Source organism: Microtus oregoni, unplaced genomic scaffold (genome assembly GCF_018167655.1).
Source record: "Microtus oregoni isolate MIOR12 unplaced genomic scaffold, Mior012 000005F_ref0000423, whole genome shotgun sequence".
Taxonomy (NCBI): Eukaryota; Metazoa; Chordata; class Mammalia; order Rodentia; family Cricetidae; genus Microtus; species Microtus oregoni.
In genome coordinates this window covers 50,588,818-50,611,451 of record NW_024543064.1, presented here as the reverse complement: position 1 = coordinate 50,611,451, position 22,634 = coordinate 50,588,818, and the positions used below count along the sequence as shown (strand labels likewise).

Here is a 22,634-nt window from a genome sequence, read left to right as displayed (position 1 = left end):
TTATTCTTTCTCTGCCAATTATATTGATAGTGGACTACCTTTGAGTACTGCAGCAATATAGCTGTAGAAGCCATAAAAACCCACAGAAAGATGGCTACCAGTTCACTTAAGAGGGCTTAACCTAGCTTTCAATATGCAAACCCTGTCTATTATAGTCTTAAATGTATGCTCATAAACTGTTTAAAACCAAAGGTAGTATCACTTTTCAAGGTTAGATTGATGTTTAAGGTTCATTAAACAAACAAGAAAAACAAACAGATCCGCAGCTATGGAGAGAAATAGGTAACTCCTACTCTCCTGCAACAGTGTTCCAACACCATCACTTAGATACCCTTTAAGTAATATTCTTGTAAAATTTAAGTAATACTCATTGTAAAATGCAAATCCTTTGGCTTTTAACCAAGGAACCATTAAGGAAAGTCACTGATCTGGTGCATGAGGATTGGGGGGCTCCCTGTGTGAACGAACCATCCCACTCTGTGCAAGTAAATTTGTTTTGAGGGGTTCTAACTATTTCAAGTCATCAGAAATCAAGCCACCACACAATAAGTGCCCCAAACAGAAAGACATAAAGTTTGTTCTCACTTCTCTAAAAAGTATATAAAAGAGAAAGGTAAAATAATTATTTTGGTATTATTTCGACGCAAATGCTTAAGAGGTCTTTCATTTGTATCCGTTGTGTGTGGGTAGAAATTAATTTGTAATTCTGGTCCTAAGGTTGGCTCTGTACTTAACAGCATCTGTGACCTTTTACGTTGGAGAAAGGGGCTGTGTCTCCTCCTCGTGGAACTGCACCAGGACGGGTAGAGAATAATTATCCAAAGATTTAGGGCACCCGGGTTTTCATGTGGAGCCTTGGCTCTGCTTGAGCCTTCCTGGGATAGAATAGTTTAGCTTGACAGCCTCGGGTGGTACGTTCTCTGGGTTTTGAATAAAACTGAGAATTCACGCTCGATCCCAGTTTGGCTAGCCGCTTCTTCCCGTGTTTGTGTCTCAGTATTCAGGGCAGTGCTGGACCCTTGTAGAGGGAGCCTGAGCATTTCCGTGCCCAACTTTGATGCTTGTCTGCTTGCTTTTCTGTGGCTTGGAATTTTAAACTAGCTTCGAACATACCTCCTATTCAGCTTGTATTTCTCATGTTTACTGTTTCTCTAAAGGTGGGGTGAGGGAACACATGTTTTAAACAAAAAATGAACAGAAAGATATTTACTATCAGATTAAAAAAGTTCGGGGCTCATTATCCCTATTTTCTTTAATATAAATAAATAGTTTAGTCGCTTTGTCTATTGTGCATCTAAATTAATTGACAGAAAAGATGTTCTCCACTGATTTGTGGAGAATCTTTTAGTTATGAAGATATCACAGCTACAAGCACAACTTTGGCTAAGCTATCAAGAAGAGGATTAGATTTGTTTGTATGATTTTAATGAAAATGCCATGTTTGGTAAAAATTTTATCTGTTTGTTTTGTGTATGATCAAAAGGAATTTCCCTAAAATAAATTTAGATACTTTGCTTTAATTTTATGTAATTGATGGTTTGAGATTTTTCTAAAATAATAGCAATGATGGTATGACTCATTTGAAACACATTTGAATAGTTTTTAAATGTTTACCTTTTAATTTTTAATGAAAAAAATTATAGGATCTTAGAAAAAGAAAAGAGTAATTAGCTATCTTTTACATTGTCTATTATAATACTAGTTTCTGTCATGAGGATTTCAAATGTGATCTCATTATAAGTTTATTTGAATTTCCAACTTTAGGGACCGGCTTGAGATCTGCCTTTGCAGTTTACTCTGAAAGGCTTCCTCTACTGGCTTTTGAAACATTATGATTTCTGGTTTTTTCTATCGTAACAAATGACAAATGGCAATTGTTATGATATATAAAAGCTCTTAAGCTAGATTTAAGTTTTTTAAATCAACCTTTTTATCACTTCTCTTCTTTTCATTTTTGGACCCAACAGAATTTTTTGTTGTATTTACCAGGTTAGTATTGTCTGAGAATCCTAAAGTAGACATAGCCCTTCTGGCGCTCTCTTACAATGAAGATACTTACTATCTGAAAGTGGGGAACCCTTCAACATCAAAGGTTAGCATTTCTAGGTGAAAAGTCCCTGGGAGTCCCACTTCTTGATATAGTTTCTCCAGGAAAGAGAAGGGATGCTGTGGCTAGGTCCCAATGTCATGACACTTCTGGTTTGGCCATGGTTACATGCTGTAACTCTTGATTGAGTATTGGCTTCTTGCTGAAGCACAGTCAGATTAAAAATAACTGATTGTAAAGCTGTGGCATCAGGTAATGTTAGAATCCGTCCTTTCCTCAGATATAGAGGTTTTTAATATATTTACTTCAAATAATTATTTGTGTCTGTTGGCCTACATGTCTGAAAATGCTTTATTCCCTTTGAGATGTGCACCTCGGTTTCCCTCTTTTCTCCCAAACATATCACTAACTACACTTGCTTCTAATTCTGTGGAGTTCTTTTGAAAGTTCATTTTGTCTCATTCTGGGAAAAAAAAAGTTATTTTAAGCTATCTTACTTAGAAGTTAACTTAATGGAAAAAAAACTTTAAGTTCAAAAATTATGATTTTTTAAAAGAAGAAATAATTAAATTTTGCAAAGGTTTAGCAGATCCTGCCTTTATTAACAAACCCTTCTGAGGTTCCCAGGTTGATACCTACCACTGCAGGAAAGCATTTGTGCTGCAGGGAAGCTTGAGCCTCAGGAAGCCTTGTCTGGGCACTGGTTACTTTAGCACATGAGCTAGAACTTTGGGATTGAGTGGCGTGAGTCTGTAGTCTGTGCTGCTGTCTGGGCTTTTCAGTACCAGCTTCAAAATATGCCCTTTATTATGGTCAGAATCAAGCCTCAGAGGTATGTGATGGAGGATGAAGCCATTACCAGATGCCAGTATATAAGTAATGAGGAAGTGAGTTGGGGACCACCTTTCCTTTGGAGAATGGTTCTGAAGAGCTTCAGTTACTGATCTAGCACAGAGGAACTACAGGACGCATTGGCAAACTGGGTGTTTGAGCTAAAGGCTCATGCACCTGCCCCCTCCCGCTTTTCCTTTACCGTCTTTTCATTCATCACGTCATTTTCCTGACATCCTCACTCTTGGGTTCTAGGCCGAACCTTTTGAGAAAGTCTGGCACCTCTGATCCACTTTCTCTCACAGATCCTGTAATTTTGGCTGTATTTTTTATGTTTTTCAGATTCAAGTCAATCTGAAAGTCCCAGCCAGCCAAGTGATGCTGACATTAAGGACCAGCCAGAAAATGGTAAGTTTAGCATGGGACTCTGGCTGCTGTATCAGAGTCCCCAGGAGCCAGCAGCTGCCCTAGGAGCACTCACAGCAAGAACGCTGAGGATTCAAAGAGAAAACTCAAGGGGCATCCAGCAGCCTCGGCCCCGACCCCAGTCTTTTCTGCAAGTCTCCTCACTAGGATATTGAATTTTCTAGACAAATGTGAGGAGGGCTGGATTTGCCAAGGTACTTTCTAGGACAGCATGTAAGAAGTACCATGGACTTCTCAGGGCATTTTGTAACAGTTCTCTTCAAAATGAGAAGTGTCCAAAGGTGTTTATTGAAGATCATAGAAGGACAATTAGTCTTCAGGATAATTTAAATCTTAGCCCTTTGCAAATGGCCTTAAGAAAGCGCCATATCTTTGAAAGATTTTTCGCTTTAAATTGTCTAAAATAAAATAGTAAGAGACCATGAAATCCCTCAGTTGTGTAAACAGAGCAATCTTATCACTCACTGTCCTTCCTTCCCTTCTCTCTTCCCCTGCTGTCAGGACTGGGGCTTGAACCCGTAGTCCCTGCATGCTAGGCAGGTCCTCTGCCGCTGAGCCTCATCTCAGAGTCCACGTGAAGTTACTGCTGCAGAGACCTTCCTAAGAGAGAAAACACACTTTACATATAATACTATTGTGTGAATTGTTCAAGCTTTGTGATACACACTGCAAGGATGAAAAACATAGTCATATATTGGAATATTGGATTGAACAAAACTACTCATTTAATAAAACAGGAGCTATACACTAGCAGTCTATCATAGGTCAATATATAGATGCCTTTTAAATTCCTCAAATGTGAGACTAATGTCTGTAATATTAAAATGATGACTTAACCTCGCACGGTATTCATTTATTTATCCAGAATAAGATAGTATCACCCTAGTGAAAATTAAGTAAGGTAATATGCTTAACATATGAAGTCTTTTCAGTGACATTATATTAAAAAGATCAAGATACTAATAATGGTTCAGGACTTTTCTTCCATTTTCCTTGCCCATATAATGCTATCATTCTTTGTTTTTCATCTCCCACTTCCTGAATAAGAATTCCTCTCCTCTTTCTTCTTTCTTCTTCATTTTTTTCCCATTTTGATCTCCAGTTGATTATCCGGAAAGGATAGGCAAACTGAATGATTTGGTATGCTGTGATGGAGGGCTCACCTTAACATTAGAAATCCTATCGTTAATTGCTCAGAATACTTTCTATTTTGTCCATCCTGGAAACTCTGTTACAGTTCTTCACTGTGACCTTAAATGTGAACTGATGATTCCCTAGCCTCACTCTGGTATTTTGGTGAATTTTTCTTTATCAAAGGTTCCCCTTCCTGCCCCTGCCAAGACATAGTTAAAAAAATTACTAAATAAATAAAATAAAGTAAAAAAGGAGAGACCTCTAAAGAGTTTTTTGAGTGTCAAGCAGCTGCATATTATCTTTTGTTGGCAATCTATGCAGCAATATTTATAGACTTGTTTCTTTATTTTTGGCCTGGCTGGTGATGCCTTAAATGTCTCATTTTTCATAAAATACATTTGTGCTCATCTTCCTGAAGATGTGTCCAGAGATGACTTTATTTTTATCCTACAAACTGATAAGCTGTAGGGTGTGTAGCTCACATATTTAGGTCTGGATACCCCTCCATCAGGTCTCCGATGCATCTGCCTTCAAAAAATGGCCAGCAAGCTGTTCACATGCAAATATAAACTGAGCCTGGAGAGGCCTGGCATACCTCTCTGGAGTTGCCTGCAATACCAATATTGTGCATGTCCCGGCCAAAAATCATCCCATGACTCACCCAGGGTTTTGGCCAAAGGCATGGTGTTACTGGCCAAGTCCACTTTTAACCAGGATGACTTGGTGCTACCTCAAGCATCCGTGAGTGTGAGTTCAAAGAGAGGGAGAGTTTGTATCCAAGAGATAATGTAAAAACTGTGTACCTTCCAAGCTTCGGTGTATTTTCGTTAAAGAAGAAGCCCTTGTGTCTTAGACCTCTCTGCTGGAAAAGGTCAGCCCACTCCTTTCTTCCATCTGCCCTTTGCCAGTCTCAGGTGACCTTACTGGAAGAAAAATATCACATTTTCTTTGTTAAAGACACAGAATCACAAAGGGAGTAAATGAAGATCTTAGGGCAAGGTATTTGCACGCACTGGGTAGCCTGTTCTCAGTGCTGCCTTGATTGACTGTTAAGTCCTTCCTCATTGCCCCAGACTATGAGCGTGAACATGAGTTTCTCAATGGTATCTGGTTTCATTTTGAAAGGAAAAGCTCTCCTAGGTGTACCAGCTAAGCTCTGTGAAGTTTTGGAATCTTGCTGTGTGATGGCGTGACAAAAATCCGTTCTTCGGATGAAGTGAGAACGCACTGTTCCTTCGATATAAATACACACACACACACATACACACACACACACACACACACACACACGGGAAAACAATCTTTTTCCCATCGCTCTTGATGAAGGTAATGGGAAGCAAATGCTGTTTCCCTAGTAAACTCTAGAGACTGAACGGCCAAATGGTAACTTGCTGCTTCCTCTCCAGCCATCAGCTAGGCCATGCAATTCTACCTCAAGTGGATGCAGCTGCCTTCACCCGCTGCAGGCAGGCTGCTGGGTTCTATAGAACTCTGCTTTCTTTCCTCCTCTTCCCTTAAGACTTGACTGTGAGAAAACACAAATCTTTGTACAATTAGAGCAGTAGATGGAAAAATTTTTAAGGAGTTATCTGGAGCCCAGAAATAAAATACCAACATTTCTGAAACTCAAAATTGATATAATCTAATGGGCAAAACTGCCTCTGGAGCCAGACAGACCTGTGTTCAAATTAAATAGTAGCTGGGTGAGTAAATGAGCTGCTTCTGTAAACTTAATTTTCTTGTAAGCATACTAGAAATACTGAAAGGAACCTACTACATGAATATTGAAATGAGAGCAGGGGTAGAGACAGTATAATGCCTCATTCACAGGGAGAGTCCAAAGGTTCTTCACGTAAGGCTTGCCATGAACACCAGACACTATTCAAGGTTCCCAAGCTGGAGTCCTGGGGCAGAAGGAATGTGGTCAGAAATAACCTGGAACTGCAGGGCCATTCTCTGTAGATGGTCTCTAAGACGTTTGGCAGGAAGTTCCTTAAGTCCTAGAGTGTACATCTACTTTGCTGATTATCTCTGTCCTCGTTCTGTTTCTTTCCTGTGAGCTTAAGGACTTAATGGAAGAGAAGATTCAGAGTTCCTGGGACCTCAGGGGGTGTGTATTCTAAAAGGTGTTCTAGAAAGAAGGGACTCTGCTTAAATTTCTTTGATATTAGCTAAGTTCCCTACCACCCCACCCCACCCCACCTGGGCATAAAGCAAGTAGAACCTGAAAAATGGTGTTAATTGTGTTGGGAGTATAAATCAATAGTAGATCGCTTGCCTAGTGTAGATGAGGCCCCTTGTTCAATCCCAGAACCATAATTAAAAGAATAAAGAAAAGAAAGCAACAGCAGACCAAAATTAAAGAAAATAACACCCCCCTCAAAAAGAAAAACCAAGCAAACCAATAAAAGTTTGTAAGCTGACTAAGGTAGAATTCATGACAGATTCACTTTAAAACGATCTTGCACATAACCTAACTCTTCACTTTGAACATACAGGATAAGGGCATTTATTTGCTTAATAAGTAGAGTTACTATGTTGATAAAGTGTTGCCATTACCCATCTATTTTTTTTATATATTTAGTCATCATAAAGGTTTTAGGGAGGAGGATATTCTCTATATAAGTTGAATATCTAATTTGTATGTGGGAAATGACACACAGAATTATCTAGATTTTACCAGTTGTTGCTAGAGCCAAAGCTAGAGCAAGTGGGTTAAGCTTAGCTCCCCCAAACCATGTGAGGTTGGCATTGGGTATCTTTGGTCGCTGTAGAAAATGCAATGTAGATGAAGTTTGCTGCTCCAATGCATCAAGTCCATCACCGATGAGGGCAAAGCTTATGAAATACCATTTCTGCTTAATCAAGGCCCTATTCAGTTAGGCTGCAGAGAATCAGAGTCAAGTCAGCACAGGCAATCCTCAGACACAGCATTCCCCACTAGGTCCTACCAGTAACAGAGAAGCACCCAGAAGTAAAAATGAGAGGGGCAAAATTCCACTGCCAGGAAGAGAGGAGTTATGTCTGTCTTATTCACCTTGCCTTAGTGCTATAAATGGATTTTTGTTGTTGTTGTTGTTGTTTTGATAGTGAGAATCCATGTAAGTATTGGGGTCACTGTCTTTGAGTTTAGTGATGCTCGTTCCTGTCCAGCAGCTACACCATGCTGCCGCATCCAGCCTCAGATGGGCGTGTGTAAGTAGGGAAGCCATTAATCATGACACTTGTCCCAGATTTTGAGATTATGAAATTCTACCTGCCGACAACAATATTGACTCTGGCTGTTTTTCATTTGTTTGTTTTTTTGACTCTGGCTTTTATGTTGATTAATTTTATTTATTCCAGTACCATCTTAAATTGTTAAGCTCAATATCACTGTTAAATGTTACTAGATGAACAAAGAATCAGCTGATCTTCGCCATAGTTGTTACTGTTTTATTAGTTATCATTCTCACTCATTCGTGCATACATTTTGAATATTTTAATATTTTCCCAAACAAGTTGCAAGGATACTTCCTTCCTAGCTTAAGAATTTCATGCAAGATGCACTTTGTAGGTTGGGGGTGAGATAAGAAAACTATAAATTTCTTTTTCTCTTTTGGATGAACCTGTTTTAACTCTGGTAAATGTTCTTTTAAAAAGTCAACTTAATATTTTCTTTTCTCTGCTTCATCCACAAATATAATACTGTGCTGTGATATTAAATCACAATGTTCATAACACTGAAAAGGCAGAAAAGTCAATTATTTCAAACTGAATAAATTGTGACCGCTGGGTGGACTTCTTACATTAGAGGCTGGTTTTGATGAATATGCCATTTTTAGGTCATTTCAAGAGCTGTGAAGGCCACACACTCCTACAACTTGCATTTCATTGGCAAAACAGGAGCAGTCTGGCACCATTGACTTGTAAAGACAGCCTATCAATATTTCATAATTTGCATGACTTTCTTTGACAATTACCTAGCAACAATTATTCTCTGCAGTGTTCTTCAGGGAACTCTTCAGGGACAGACACAGTAGAGTGACCACCAAAATAGCGGCAATAACGGTAATGATCAATATTCTAAAATATGTAAAGGCCCCAACTCGGGGAGACACTGCAGCCTAAATGCCTGCTGGTTTTCAGCTCTTTGTGATTCAGTTCCGACTGATGGTTTTTCAGCCATGCAATGGAGCCAGTCCCTCTTCTTTAAGAGACCATGGCTTGCTCTGAAGTCACAGTTTGAAACCTGATGAATTCTGACTTCTTATGTAAGTTCAGCACATGTGCCCCATCGTCATCTCCTTAGAAGCTTCTCTAGACTTCTGGGTCTCCTCTTGAGAAAGACAAGTGAGGCAATAGAATGGCTGAGCTTGCACAGCGTCCAGTGTGGAAAGTGGAGGAAGGAGTAGCTGTAAAGAAGTGGCTGCACCCTCACACACTGTGAGCAGTTCGTTGTCCACACACAGGCTCACTGCTGTGTGGGCTTCAGCTCTGACGGCTGATATCCCATAGGGAGGGTTTTAGATCCCATTCCCTGATTTTCAGATTCTGAAGTGGACAAGCAGGTGATCTGTTTTAGGTATTTCCCCTCCCCCATCGCTAACGTCTTACATAATTATTACGATTATTTAATTACGAGGGGAAGAAGAGAAAATGGGTTTTCCTTTTGTCTCTCCAACTCATTTGTTCCCGTGTCCCATGAGAGGCCCAGGAGTGCCCTTTTAGTGTAACATTCAAAATAGGAAAGTTTATAATTTGTACTCACAGATCTGGAGCCTAGCGTTTGAATTAAAGTGGGGAAGCCATCGTCAAGTCAGTGCCGTAGAAGGTTTGCCTGCTGCTTGGCCGCAGCTCTATCTGCTATTGATGTTCTCCCCGTGAGCTGAGCCTGGAGCCAGCACCACAGGACCCTTTGATGGAGATGCCATTAAAAGGACCATTTCTGATGGCCACTTTTCCCATACTTCCCCATCAATCAAAGATCAGCATGGTGAAGTATCAGGGGGCCTCGTTGGAGTCAGGAATTGTGTATGAGCCTTCCCTGACACAAAGAGATCTCTTCTCATTTGTTGTTTGAATAAGAATTTGTTGTTTTGAAGCATGCAATGTTGTTGTTTTTTTTTTAAAAGAAGTAATCCGTTTATGGGTAATATTAGTCAATGCAATGTGATATAAATAATGTATTTGGTGACTTAGGGGCCACTAATCCAGATTGATTAGTTGTCTGTCAGAAAGATTCATAGAGCCACAAGGGTTTGGGCACTTTTCTCACACTATCTTTCTCGTTCTTTTCTCCTCCTTGGGTTTTTATCAGGTCCTGGAAACTTTGTTTCCCTGGCATGAATTTATTGTTCAGGAGATCTATTGGGATGACCCTAGCAAGGTGGGAGGAGGGATGGCATTTCCTGCAGAGCACTCTGCTCCGTCTGAGTTGTTAATTTCTATACTTGGTTGACTTGAACCCTAAGGCAGCCAAGAAGTCTCATATGTCTCATCCACAGGCATCATATGGCAAACATCCAAGAAGAGAAGAATAAAGAGCACCGTGGCAAGTCCGAGCCAGAGAGTAACTAGCCCTCCAACAACCTGTCCACACAGGAGGCAGTGTTTGCTTAGATTTCTGTGGGTATTTTACAACCAGACAGCGAGCAAGTACTTGTGTGCTCAGAGATGAACAAGGGGAAACTTTTGAACAGGCTACATTAGCGAAGGAGAGCTGTCACTGAAAGCCAGACATGATCCTCTGTGGAGGAAAGCTCAGCCACGTGACTTGAAGGCAGCAAGGGAGTGTCTTCAGGGCACAGTTAGGCCGTGTGCTTAGGAGTGCTGAGCCAGCACAGACATGGTTTTGACATCCCTCTTCTTGAGGACTTGACAGCCTAGAAAGGGGTGCAAAAGAGAAGATTCATTCGCTCATGCCTCAACTATTTGTCACGTGTGTTCTAAGCGTCAGGGACGATGTTTAGCATAACACAGATCAAAGCAAAGTCCAGCTCTTAAATATGTTTCCCTTCTTGGCCCAGAAGACTAGATAAACTGACTAACAGACATGTAATATGACATGTAATGCTACATTCTATGAAGAGAAGTGAAGTGGAATGAGGATGCGTTACTATTGTACAGAGGTTCACAGGATGGTCCCATTCGGGGATGTTGCCGTTTGAACTAAAACCCAAAGATTATATAGTAAAATTTGGTATTATTAGTTACTTCTGTTTTAGCAGAAAGGAACAGTAAGAAAGCTGGCTCTGGGGTATATAGTACATAGAATATACTTACACTCAAAGTCTTCATTATTTAAGCCAAATTCTATATTTTATCTGGCAACTAGTCCATATTCTCCACACACTCTGTAGAAGTTTCCGAAGTAGCCATGATAATGGTGTGTGGGAAGGTTTGATTAGTCTGTGATGAGTTCACTGATCACCAAGGGTCAAACCACTGGAATTTGGCTCACTGAAAATGAAACCCGAGGAGACTACTTCCAAGTTCTCGTGACTTTTGGTACCTTGCCCAGTAGTTGTTGTGGAACAATGAGCCAGTTGTCAAGGGTCGTCAATAGGTGCGGTAGAGATAGTTGAGAGTCACTCAACCTATGAAAGTAAGGGTTAAAGTTTAATCAGTGGGATATGAATTGAATAACCCATTGGGGCCTATGAAAGTCACCGTTGAAAGAAAAGGCAAAGGAAGTGTGTGTGTGTGTGTGTGTGTGTGTTTTATAACATCTTGCTATTGGCAGAACGCTTTGCCTCATAAAAGATGGTGAATATAAGAAAACTGTCAAAACTGAGCTCTGGAAAATTCCACTTTCAGAGGTGGAGTCTAGAAAGGCATGTCAGGTAAGCTGGAAAGCAGAGGATTCCATCTTTCAAACAGGAAAAGCTGAGTGTTCTGTTCAGAGTGCTAGTTTCTCAGGACAAGTTTGCTTGGGCTAATAAATAAGCTGGTCTGAAGACGTTAGATTAGCATAAAGTTGATGCTTTTAACTGGAAAAAATGAATAATGGCCACAGGCTTAAGGGAAACGGTACTAGGAAATAGAATTAAATTCTTTGGGACTTCAGGGGTAAATAAAGAAAACAATCATTTTTGTTTTTATGATCAAAGCTTACATTCCTTGACGGCATTTTGTGTACCTGGGTGTTCATCCGGGTTCTCTAAGAAAAACAGTCCTGATGGGATTCTGTCTGAAAGACAGCATGGAGGACAAGAGAGAGCCTCCAGACTGTAATGCAGTCCCAGTGCCGTGGTGGGGAGAGGTGGTCCTGCATGTAGGGATTTATATAGGAAGAGATGAGGAATGGGCGTTTGGTTTTCTGTGTCAGAATTTTCCCCAAGATATATATTTTCTTGCTGTTTTTGCTTCTAACAGTGTTAGTGCCTTTTGCTTCTTGTTTGTTTCTTGGGATGCATAGTCATTTCCTCCTCTCCTCTCTTGTTCCTTTTCCTCCCTTCCTCTCTCCTCCCCTCCCCTCTCATCTCCTCTTGGTGGATATCTACAGAAGTTTTACTCAGGCAGCCACAGGCTTCATTTTATAGACTTAAGCTGCTAGGTCATTTCTTGTGAGTGTTGCAAATATGAATGTTTGTGAACATGCGTATGTGTTGACGGTACCAGCACTTGCAACTGTTCCCAAGAGATATTCAGCAAGTGGAGCCCACTATCTCTCTTGCCACCTTATTGCCTCAAGGGTATGAAGAAGCATCTCTTAGTGGACATCTTGATTTCATTTTTGGCAAATAATATTTTACGGAAAATGTATTCTTATATTTTAGGAACATTCTTCGGGCTTTTTGGAGGAAGTCAAATATTATGAATTTAGGTTTCATTAGTGGATATTTTTAAGCAATGAACTAACTTTGCATCTGGTTTTCTTGCCAGAGTTGGGTAGTATTTAAAATGGGATTTGTTTTAAATATTTAAACCAGGTGCTGTTATGTTTGTTGGATGGCATAAAACAAATATAGTTGCCAGTAAATTTGAAACTGCTTCAATTGCAGAAGGTGGAAGAATGTAGTTTTATTGGAAACATAAAATGCTTACTTCCAATCCCCATTCTTTCTTGAGCAGTACACAAGAATTTTCACCTTACCTCTTTCATTTCAGATTTGTGAATTATTTAAAAGAATTGGTTAATTCTCCGCTCGCAGTGAGCGAGACAAAGTTCATTAGGATATCTGATTCCTGGCAGTTCCCACATTCACAGATCATGTTAACCCCATGGAGCAGGTGACCTTCTTTGAAAATTTCAAATGTTTTCTAAACTGAAAGCTTTTCAATTGAATGCCTTGTTACAGCTTTGAACCCTTAGAAAGACCCTAACAACAGAAGGGGGATTGATACGTCGCCCATTCTGAAATAGAAGCACAGAGCAGCGTATCCGTTCAGCTGCAGGATTTGCAGAGTGATACTGTGGGAGTTCTCCCAGCCAGCCTTAGTGAGACTAGTAGTTAACAACTGGTGGAAAGGGGAAAAACAATCTAAGAAATGATGCTCAAACTTGTATTCACCAGGACGAGCTGCATGAGATGCAGTTTTTTGCTTGCGACTCTATTCCTGTGAACTCACTGGGTCTTAATCAGAAGCCATAGTTTGGATTTATTCAAAAAAGTAAAGGAAAGATGAATTTTCAGTTAAGAGAGATGATAAATAACTTTCAGAAATAGTTCACCAGAGAAATTAACACACGATGTCCCTCATCGTGAGAGGGTTCTGCACAGCTTTTAGCAGGTGCCAGGAAGAGTCAGAGAGGATGGGATATGTGCAGACTGCCTATCTTCTATGCTGTGTTACTCATCCTTTCCAAATATGTTTTGGGTTCAGTTCCATCTGAGCAGACTTGTAGGAGGACTGTGTGCAAGCCAGGGAGCACTTATCTGTGTAAAGGACCTGGACATTTAACTTTTAAAATAAGAGCAAAGCTTAGAACCTGATCATCTGTCACATGGACTGTCAGAACTCAACTCTCTTTCCATGTGGGATCTCTGCACATCATCAGGGCAAGCAAGAATGCTGACCACAGTCAGGCAAGGCTAGGAGAGCCTTATAGTAAATGGTATAAAGTGTTTTGAGGATCCAATCTGATTTTGCCACAGCGGTTATCAAGATAGACAGGGAGAGCAATAGGGTGGCTAAAGAGCATGTCCATGGTTGGTAGCCAGTAAGGGGCCAGGTTCTATTACTATCTCCCTCCAGAGAGCCTTGAGACTAAGATGGTGGATAATAAGGTACTTTGGAGGTTTTCAAAAGGCTTGTACTTAGCAATGATACTATCAAAAAAAAGGCGTTCATCTTCCTTCCGGTTGATCTTAATCACATCTACTTATTAATCTACGTGGTGCCAGGCAGTACGGATATAAACAGAAACAACATCAGACCCAGTCAAGTACATATGTGAGCAAAACAGAGAGTTGAGAAGGTATTTACATAAAATGCAACTGTGCTCTCCTGGGTGTGTTTGGATAGTGTTTGGCGTGCATGGTGAAGGTTTGAGGCTATGCAAGAGGCAGCAATGGTGGTGCACAAGAATGCACAGAAGACATGAGATCGTTGGTCTCCGTTCTGAAGTGTGCACAGTCACTGGATGACTACGGGCCTTCTTACCCATTGGGATTATCTCTAAATCTCCCTTCCATATATCGAGAAAATCTGAAGTCTACCTATCTGGCTGGGGGAACGTTCTCCTCTGGGTCTCAGTTGCTGCTCCTGCTGAGACAGTTCACACACACACACACACACACACACACACACACACACACACACACATATTTATCCTGTTCTAGGATTCTGTGTTCCATGCTCTGTGGCCCAGATGTTTGAGCCTATGTTCTGTCTGTGTACCATGTACCTATGAAAATGACACATGTAACTGACTCTGGGTGTAGGGAGAACAAGGTAGATGAGAAGCACTTGGGTAATGCCTCAGAAGATAAAAGCATCTTCACACGGATTGTAAACAATGCTGTTCTTAAAAGCACTGGCCTCTGCCCTCTGTCCCATTGGCTCTCTTCTCTCTTCCTGTCTTCTCTCACCCTCTGCTGCTTCCTCTTCTGTTCCAAATGCAGAGGAATCAACCTTGTGCTCTGTTGCATTTTTCAGTTAATATTCTTGGCAATCTCCCTTGTTAATTATGGTGGAAATGCACCATCAAGGTATTTTCCTAATTGGTAGATCTGGCACCCTTGATAAGGTATGAAGCAAGACTTCCCTCCTCTTGATATGGAAGAGGGAATGCACCAGGTTCTCCATAAGCAAAACGAGCATGCAGAGGAGAGGTCCTGGGTACAGAGCATGCAGCACAGGCACAGTGGTTTCTGGTCACTTCGTGTCTAGTGCCTGGGTGGCCGGTCACCCCACCTGTTTCCCTGGGATAAAGCATGCTGACTGCCTCGCTGACAGCCAGAAAGCATCTGTGGATGAGAGACAGAGATGAAATTAAAATGTGACTTCTTTGGCATCCACCTTTCGAACCTAGGCCGTCCCCACTTTACTCTAATTCAATTTAAGAGATGTTGGAAGGAAACTAATACAGTTAAAAAGAACTCCATGTAATCTCGCTAGCATCCTTAGAGCATCATGCTCAAGGTTTTCTGGTCAAGGATATTTGCATTTATAGGATAGTTAGAGGCAGGGTTCTCTTCATGTGAAGTCCTTGCTTTGAGAATGACATTTCGAAGCTGTCAAAATCTAATGTCCTCAGAGCTCAAATCAAATGGCCTTTCACTGTGTAAATATTGAAGAGAAGGCTGCAAGCTTCACAGTGAACTCACGAGCCTGCCGAGTCGGGCTCTGAAAAGGACATTTGTTGAGTCAGTTATAATAAAATTCAAGCCTGAGAGATGTAATGGGAAAGTACTGAAAGCCAGCCCATCCCCCGTGTCCCTCTGGCCACCAGGACTTTGGCACTGCTTGCTGGTGGGGTCTCCTTTAGAGTGAAGCTCATCGCGTGCATCTCTGTCACGTGACTGTTCTCGCCTCCAATTCCTTGCTGTTTACAGGGAACTATAAAAATCTTCACACTAAATCTTCAGATATCACATTTACTCATCCAGTCAACATTTATTTATTAAACATCTGCCGTCTTGCAGATATCATTCCAGGCCTTAGTCACAGAACTGTGGGAGCTGAGTGCGGATACGCCTCGAACGGCACAGACAGCAGGAGAAGGCAGACCCTTCACGCTGTCGGGCCTTACCCGGCAATCCTTTCTGCCATGCAAATTCTCAGCTTTCCTTAGAGTTAGCAGCTTCTCCAGAAAGAATGGACAGACATAAGAAAGTTATTTGAAATGCTGTTGAAATCGTTCTCTTTCTTCTCCACGAAGTTTGCTTGGAAATAGTCTGCTTAGAATTTGGAGCCCCTTTTGCACTTGTAACATTGTGTTTGTTGAGTGATTATTGAAGTAACTGCCACTCTTGCCATTGTACTATTGGATTTGTCCAGTGATTATAGAAATAACTGCAAAGGGAGGTATCCGGGGATTATAAACCCCATGAAAGCAAGAACTTTGCCTATCTCTGTTCTCCATTCTCTCCTGAGTGTAGTGTCTATCTCCCACCAAGTATGAGTTCAATATTCTACTATAAACACAGAACAAAGCAAGGCTGCTGTGTCCTTGTAGCCTGGTACAGGAGCCGTTCCTAAAGGGCTGCTGTTTTTTGAGGCTACTGATGATGGCCAGGTAGAGTGTGTACACATAGAATCCACTCACTCTGGAGGCTGAGGCAAGAGAATACATTTGAGGTTACTCTGAATCTTCAGCTACACACCGAGACCTTTTTAAACAAACCAGCAGAAACTGTAAAGATCAAAAGCACGTGGGTGATGTCCACACTCAGTGGGCTTCTGTGGAGAGTGTGTGGTTCCCTGCCCATGTCCTCTGTGCGGCCCTGTATCTAGGACTCAGATGGTTGGCCAAACAGCATATGTTTTTGTTTGCTATATTGTGGTAGAGATGTGTCTGAAGCCCTACAGCAATGCTGGCTGTCAGTCAAGGAGAAAAGGGTTGCCTTGGCCCGGCCTGGCAAGACTTCAGGCTTCTTATTTGAGAATCCTCATCATCCCCACACTTCTTGTCTGTCCACAGCCAGCATCTTTCCTCAGAGCAGTGCTCTGACAGAAGAAAAATGTCTATGAGGCTGAGCTAGATAGCACTAGTCCAAGCATAGGCAAAGAAGACAACTGACCCAGAAGGGTCCTTGTTCCCAGAGAGTTAAGGAAACCAGAAGGAGATGCCTTAAATGGGACAGCACTGGGCCCGAGGCAGGCCACATCCTTCTTATTTCAGCATATGCTGAATGGTGTTTCTGTTATTCTTCTTCTTGCCTTCCCGAGGTACCCAAACATGGGTAGTCTGAAGACATGATGGGTCTAATAAGTTTCCTGTTGGAGGAGAATGTGGAAGGAGTTACATCCTCCTCCAGTGGGATCTTTGCAGAGCCCAGGCTGGGAAATGCCTTGGGGCATTTGCATGTGATCTTGTTCCTTCTTACAACTGACCTGAGGAAGGGGCTGAGTCTCCCTCTGCCTCAGTTTTGCCATCTGAAGAAATGTTCAATGATTATTCTTGTTCTTGTAAGGGTACAATATAGAAAATATGTGACAATGCATAAATCAATCAAGCCACATATCTGGCTATTAAAATAATTCCTAGAAACCAGACCTTTCATTTCCATGTCTCTTTCAAAAGAAATATTAGGAGTCTGCAGGTATTATGGGATTTTTATTTTTCAACACAACAATGCTAGGCTTTTGGTTGAGCACAGTTACAGAGGTCTTACCTGAATGGCTGCTGCTCTCTAATGGGGAATGCATTATAGCATTTCACACACAACTTGCCCTCCAGGCCTGCAGAATCCTGAGGAAACAAAAAGCATCGTTCCCATGTCCACATGGTACCACGCTAGCTCTATTCTGAACTTATCTGATATTCTAAAATTTCTAAGATAGTTATTGAAATGCAAGCACCCCAAATCACCCCAAATAGCCAAAAGAAATGCACAAATAAAGCCTTAATGTCTAACAGAATTGCAGTTTATCCAGGCACATTTAGGGAACTTCTGAGTGTGTTTGTGTGTCCGTGTGTGGCTTCAAGCTGACTCATGCTCATTTATTCTGAAACTCCCTCAATTCCCAGACTGTTAAAATTCTTATTTGAATGAGGATATTCACACCAGGAGTGTCTGGGTCCACTTTCAAACAACTTCTATTTGGCTTTTCTTTGTAAGGAGAATAACCAGCTCAGGGAGAAAACAGGCTTGAGTTATATAACCCTGGTGTCTGTATGGCCACATTTTATTAGATGTTGAGGATTCCCCCAACAACTTCCCAGCAACTCTTGCCTTCATTTGGTGACATTAAAGGAGCCATCAGTATCTGCCTTCTCAATACACTGGAGCGCAGACTCTACGAACTATAGATTTAGAACCCTGACAAGTTATTTCCCAGATTTTAAAAGAATGTTTGAGTAGTAATTGCCACTTCTGTTTCAAGCCTCACGCTTCTGTCCCATGATAACTCATGCCGATCGCAAACCTGTGCCTTTTCCACATGCCCCGCTACTGCATGTCCGTGCCTTCAGGATATCCATGCTTATTTTCAAAAAGGAAAAAAATGGCCCAGTGCGGTGGCTTGTGCCTATAATCCCTGCAGGGCACTCGGGAGGCTGAAATAAGACTGCAGCACATTGAGGGCATTCTGGGCTTCATAGTGTGTGATAGGCTAGCTTTGGTACATAGTGAAACCTTGTCTCAAAACAATAATCACGGTAAATAGCAAATTTCATGAAAGACGTGTGTGTTGGGAAGGCTACAGCATGTTTTCCTTGCCGTACATTGTGTTAATTGCACTGGGTTCTGGCTCTTCCTCTTCACATCAGTGTCTTCAGGTGTGCTCACACAAAGGCTCACGAGAGTGGGTATCCCAAGCCGTTCCCAAGGCAGTGTTCTTTCTCTGCGGCATCTTCTGAGGACACTCCCTAGTCATCTCACGTGATGACGCAACTTGGTGGAAAAGCCTTTCTTGGTTAAATGGTTCATTTATTTCATTGGCCTGATGAAAACTATGTGAACCACAATGAATCACAACAATTATCAATTTAATTCTTTTTTTTAAACCCCATATTCATTTAAAAGGTTTGCTCTATAAATACAGAGCCCATAGATAAAAGGTTTCCCTAAAAATCTCTCTCTTCTCGAGATGTTTTCATTAGTTGGTATTCGTTTAAGTGGGCTCTACTCTGCATACCATTAAAGATGCGTGTAAATGTTTTTATTGGTTTCTTCCCTGTCTTCCACTTTTATATTTCCTCTATAAGAGGCAATGCCATTAACCTTAGCAGTGCTGAGTGTGATTGTCTTTCGATCAGCCCCATCATTGCAAACCACTGATCCATAGCTTACATTACTTAAACCACTGGTTCCTAAACAGAAAAATAGCTCCATTACCTACATGGAATGGAGATAGGCTGACTGGAAAATCCTTTCAGAGAGAAGACTGATCGCAATGCTCGCTGGCTCCTCTGGGGACAGCCCTTTCGTGGACATAAATGTTGCAGTATAGTACCTGCCTTTCTTCTTTTAACTCTGCATTAAACTTTTATTAAAGATGCATATGTGGGTGCCACGGAGCCATTTTGGATATAGTCTTTAAGAGACAATTTTCTTGAAGGCAGTGGGCAGCCATATATCTAATAATGTCGGGAGTTTATGCTAATTCAGGGGAAACAGACAAGGTGCTCTGAGGATGTAGCGGTTAGGACGCTTCCATTCAGATTCCAGAGACATGGAGTGGAGAGTGAGATTTCAGGGACCTAGAAGGACATAGAGGAGCCAAGAGAAAGAAACATGTTTCTTCGATACAGTAGCGTTGCCGAGGACACCTCTCCATCTGGAAGTTCATGGCGAGCTGGAAAACCATCAGTGTGACCCATGTAAAGGAGAACAAGCCCCTGTTAGGAAGACATGGTGGCCACAAGACAGGGCTCACACTTCTGTCTTGTCCCTGAGCGTCTGCCAGCGGCACAGCCAGGTTGACATGTGTAGGGACTAGCTGCCAGCTGTGCCTCAGTTTTGCTTCCGCTTGTCATACAGTTAGGATTCTGAAAGCTGGCCTTCATGCCTGGATCAGCCACAACTAGCCTTGATCCTTTCTAATCCTTGGTGACTCTTCCATAGACTGTAAATTAAAAACAGTACCTGCCACATACCTGTCTAGCATTTTAAATTCAATAATGGAAAAAGGCACACAGTTTTCAGCATATACCTAGTGCCTAAAAATATAAATAAATACAAAACCAAAAGACAAAACAGTTGGGGGGCTCTTCTCATAAATGTTTTCAAGTGTACTCACAGAAAGGCTTACTGACGTAAGCATGAGGAACCCAGTTTGGATCCCAGTCTCCCACCTAAAGGCCAGGTTCGATGTTGTACATCTGGAACTCCATCCAGTGCTTCAGAAGCAAAGACAATTGTGTTTCGGAAAACTTACTGATCAGCTGGTCGAACCAAATTAGTGAGTGTCTCAAAACATAAGGTATATGGCCGTGCATGTGAACCTGCGTGCACACACATATCACACATATACACATACATATTCACAAACACAAGAATAAAAACAACTGGACATATTTTAATACCTTGGTACCATGTGAGATAAATTTGTCTTATTTTACTTGTTGGCATCCATGTCCTTTCTACCATCCCTTGACAACATGAGTTCAATCCCTAGCGCCCACACAATGGAAGGAGAGACCCTATTCCCCACGTTGTCCTCTGACCTCCACAGGTGTACCATAGCATGTTCCCATGCACGCCCTGACACGTGTATAAGTTAATGTAAGAGTAAAGTAGCATTATTATGCCATCCTATCATTAGGGTGACAGAGCACTTCTGCTCTGCTTGGCATCTGTGCACAGGCATCCAGTAAATTAGCGGAAGCCCACAGGAGATGGTCCTTTCTGAATCTGTGTAGGTGCTGGAGCGTCTCTCTCCCCATGGCCTCTGTCACTGTGTCTACAGACTCTCCAGTTTCCTTGAGTCACTGTTGACATTCACGGCCGTGACAGTGTCTCTGCTCTTGATCTTCGCATAGATTTGTAGTTTTACCTTCCTTCCCCATCTTTTGAACTTTCCTTTGAAGATTGTGAAGGCTCACGTGTCTGAAACCTTAGTCTGTCTTCAGATATGAGCCAAGAATGTTAACCAGTGTTCGCCAAAAAAGGCCACTACCTCTTTATTTATTTATTTATTTTTAATTTAATCTCAGTGCCGCGAAAAGAAAAGCTTTCACTTAAAGTCCAACCTTTCAGAAGAGCATTTTTGTTTATTGGAAGTCTTAATGGGAAAACCTGTAGATAATAAATTTAAGGAAAATATCTGGCAGCACAGACTTCTGCAAGTTTGAAGTACTCGGTGAAATCTCAGACAGTCCAAATGGAAAATTACTCAGCCTGTTTCCTCAAGATAGACTTGTTTGTACAGCGACTCGGAGTTTAAATGGCAGGACAGGAGATACACATGCTGTTCTTATGAGCTGTGTTTTTAATCTCTTAGTTTGAAGCACAAGCTGGTTAACATCTTCATGTGTGCTTCCTGGGTTATTAGCAAACGGTGCCGTTCTAAGGAAATCAGAAAGGTGGAGGCCTCCCCTAAGAATCTCTCTCACTGCCTAGGCTTTATCTCCTGGTCCACAAGAAGAGCAGTCTTAAAGGGATACTGAGTCCCATACTTTCAAGAGCAAAGCTTTCAAATGTCCTAAGATTTCCCATGTAGCCCCTTGCTGTGCAGAGTATTGCACGGGGTCTCTGGGGCTCCAAAATCCTCTGGTCTACAAAGACACTGAGTCCTCCCAAGAAGCCATGAACTAAGAATAACAGTCTGTAACTCGCAGGGAGTCTGGGGATATAGCTCAGCGATAGATCTCTTAAATAAGTATTTTAGGTCCTGTTCAGTTCCTAGCAGTGCACGCACGCGCGCGCGCGCACACACACACTCATCCCTTTATTTCCACAGCTGTTCACATGTTTACTGGTGAGATACAGTTCATCTCTATGACCATATTTTATAGACTAAGTCAGTAGCAATAATAGATATCATTTATATTGTGCTTCCAGGTTTCCTATAGGAAACATTACAGAAGTTCTTCCAAATATAACAACTTGATATCCAAACAGATCTATACCTACTTCACATATGTATGTTAATCATACTTAATTTTTAAAAATTTACATTAGTCTGAAAACTTTTAAGAATTTACAAATTTGATTCCAAGAATTCTAAATACACATTAATCAAAAATAATATAAAGTGCCATTAAACATGACCGTTTCTGAATAGATACCATGAGAAAATCATTGAACTCATTAAAATAATTCTCTACAATATAGTCTATATTATAGAATCTATAAAGAATAATCCAGTACAACCAATTTCATTTCTGTTATGTAACAGTGCTTTCTGAAATTATTTTTTCTAATCACCAACATAACATATGCACAAATAAGAGAGAGAAACACACAAAATGTATATGCATACATGCACAGTATACATATTCTAAATCTCTGTATATGCTTATGCAAAGATCGGTGGCTTACAAAAATATGTACAGTAAAATGGGAAAACAAGTGAAACACGATAATTGACAAATAAATTAATTTAAGTAGACAGGCAAAATCAGAGAAGAGCTTTGAACAAAAACTGCCATGTAGTAATATGATCAATTACATTAAGCTATGAATTTGGTTATGAATTTCCTGGCAGCCAAAGCAGAAAGAGAAACATACGTGATTAATTGTGTGCTTCTATTACCTGTGAGAAAATAAACACCCGTACACTGGAGGCAGAAGCTTTCGTTGGCACTCTGTCCCAATGTGAATTTCTCATGGGACTCTGGCACAAGGACCCTGAGGACCAGAGGAGCAGCCCATGCTTCTAAGGGAAATGGAGGAGACCAGATCAAGATGCTTCTCTTAGGCCCCACAAACTGGGTACTGAGAAACCAATACAATCATCTCTGGATCCATAATCCTGGCTGAGCCATGAAAGGATCTTGTTTCTGATCCATTGGGAAATTTATAAAGCCTAGCAAAGGTAGGTAGGGCTCGAGGGGTCATATAGTCTTCAGAAATTCTCAGTATTTCTCACAGCTAGATCTTAATTAAAGTCAACAATGCTTTTTAAAGAGCTGTTATTCATCTCCCCGAAACAGCTGCTC

General features: G+C 41.3%; 1 protein-coding gene across 3 annotated transcripts in view; it reads left to right on the top strand.

The window, feature by feature from the left end:
- The window catches only part of Nfia (nuclear factor I A), a 338,635-nt gene that overhangs the window by 173,458 nt on the left and 142,543 nt on the right, over positions 1-22,634 (top strand). For all 3 annotated transcript variants that reach the window (XM_041652193.1, XM_041652192.1, XM_041652191.1), the window contains exon 3: positions 3,221-3,286. In XM_041652193.1, the coding sequence (XP_041508127.1) occupies positions 3,221-3,286 (66 nt within the window). The remainder of the gene's footprint in view (positions 1-3,220; positions 3,287-22,634) is intronic.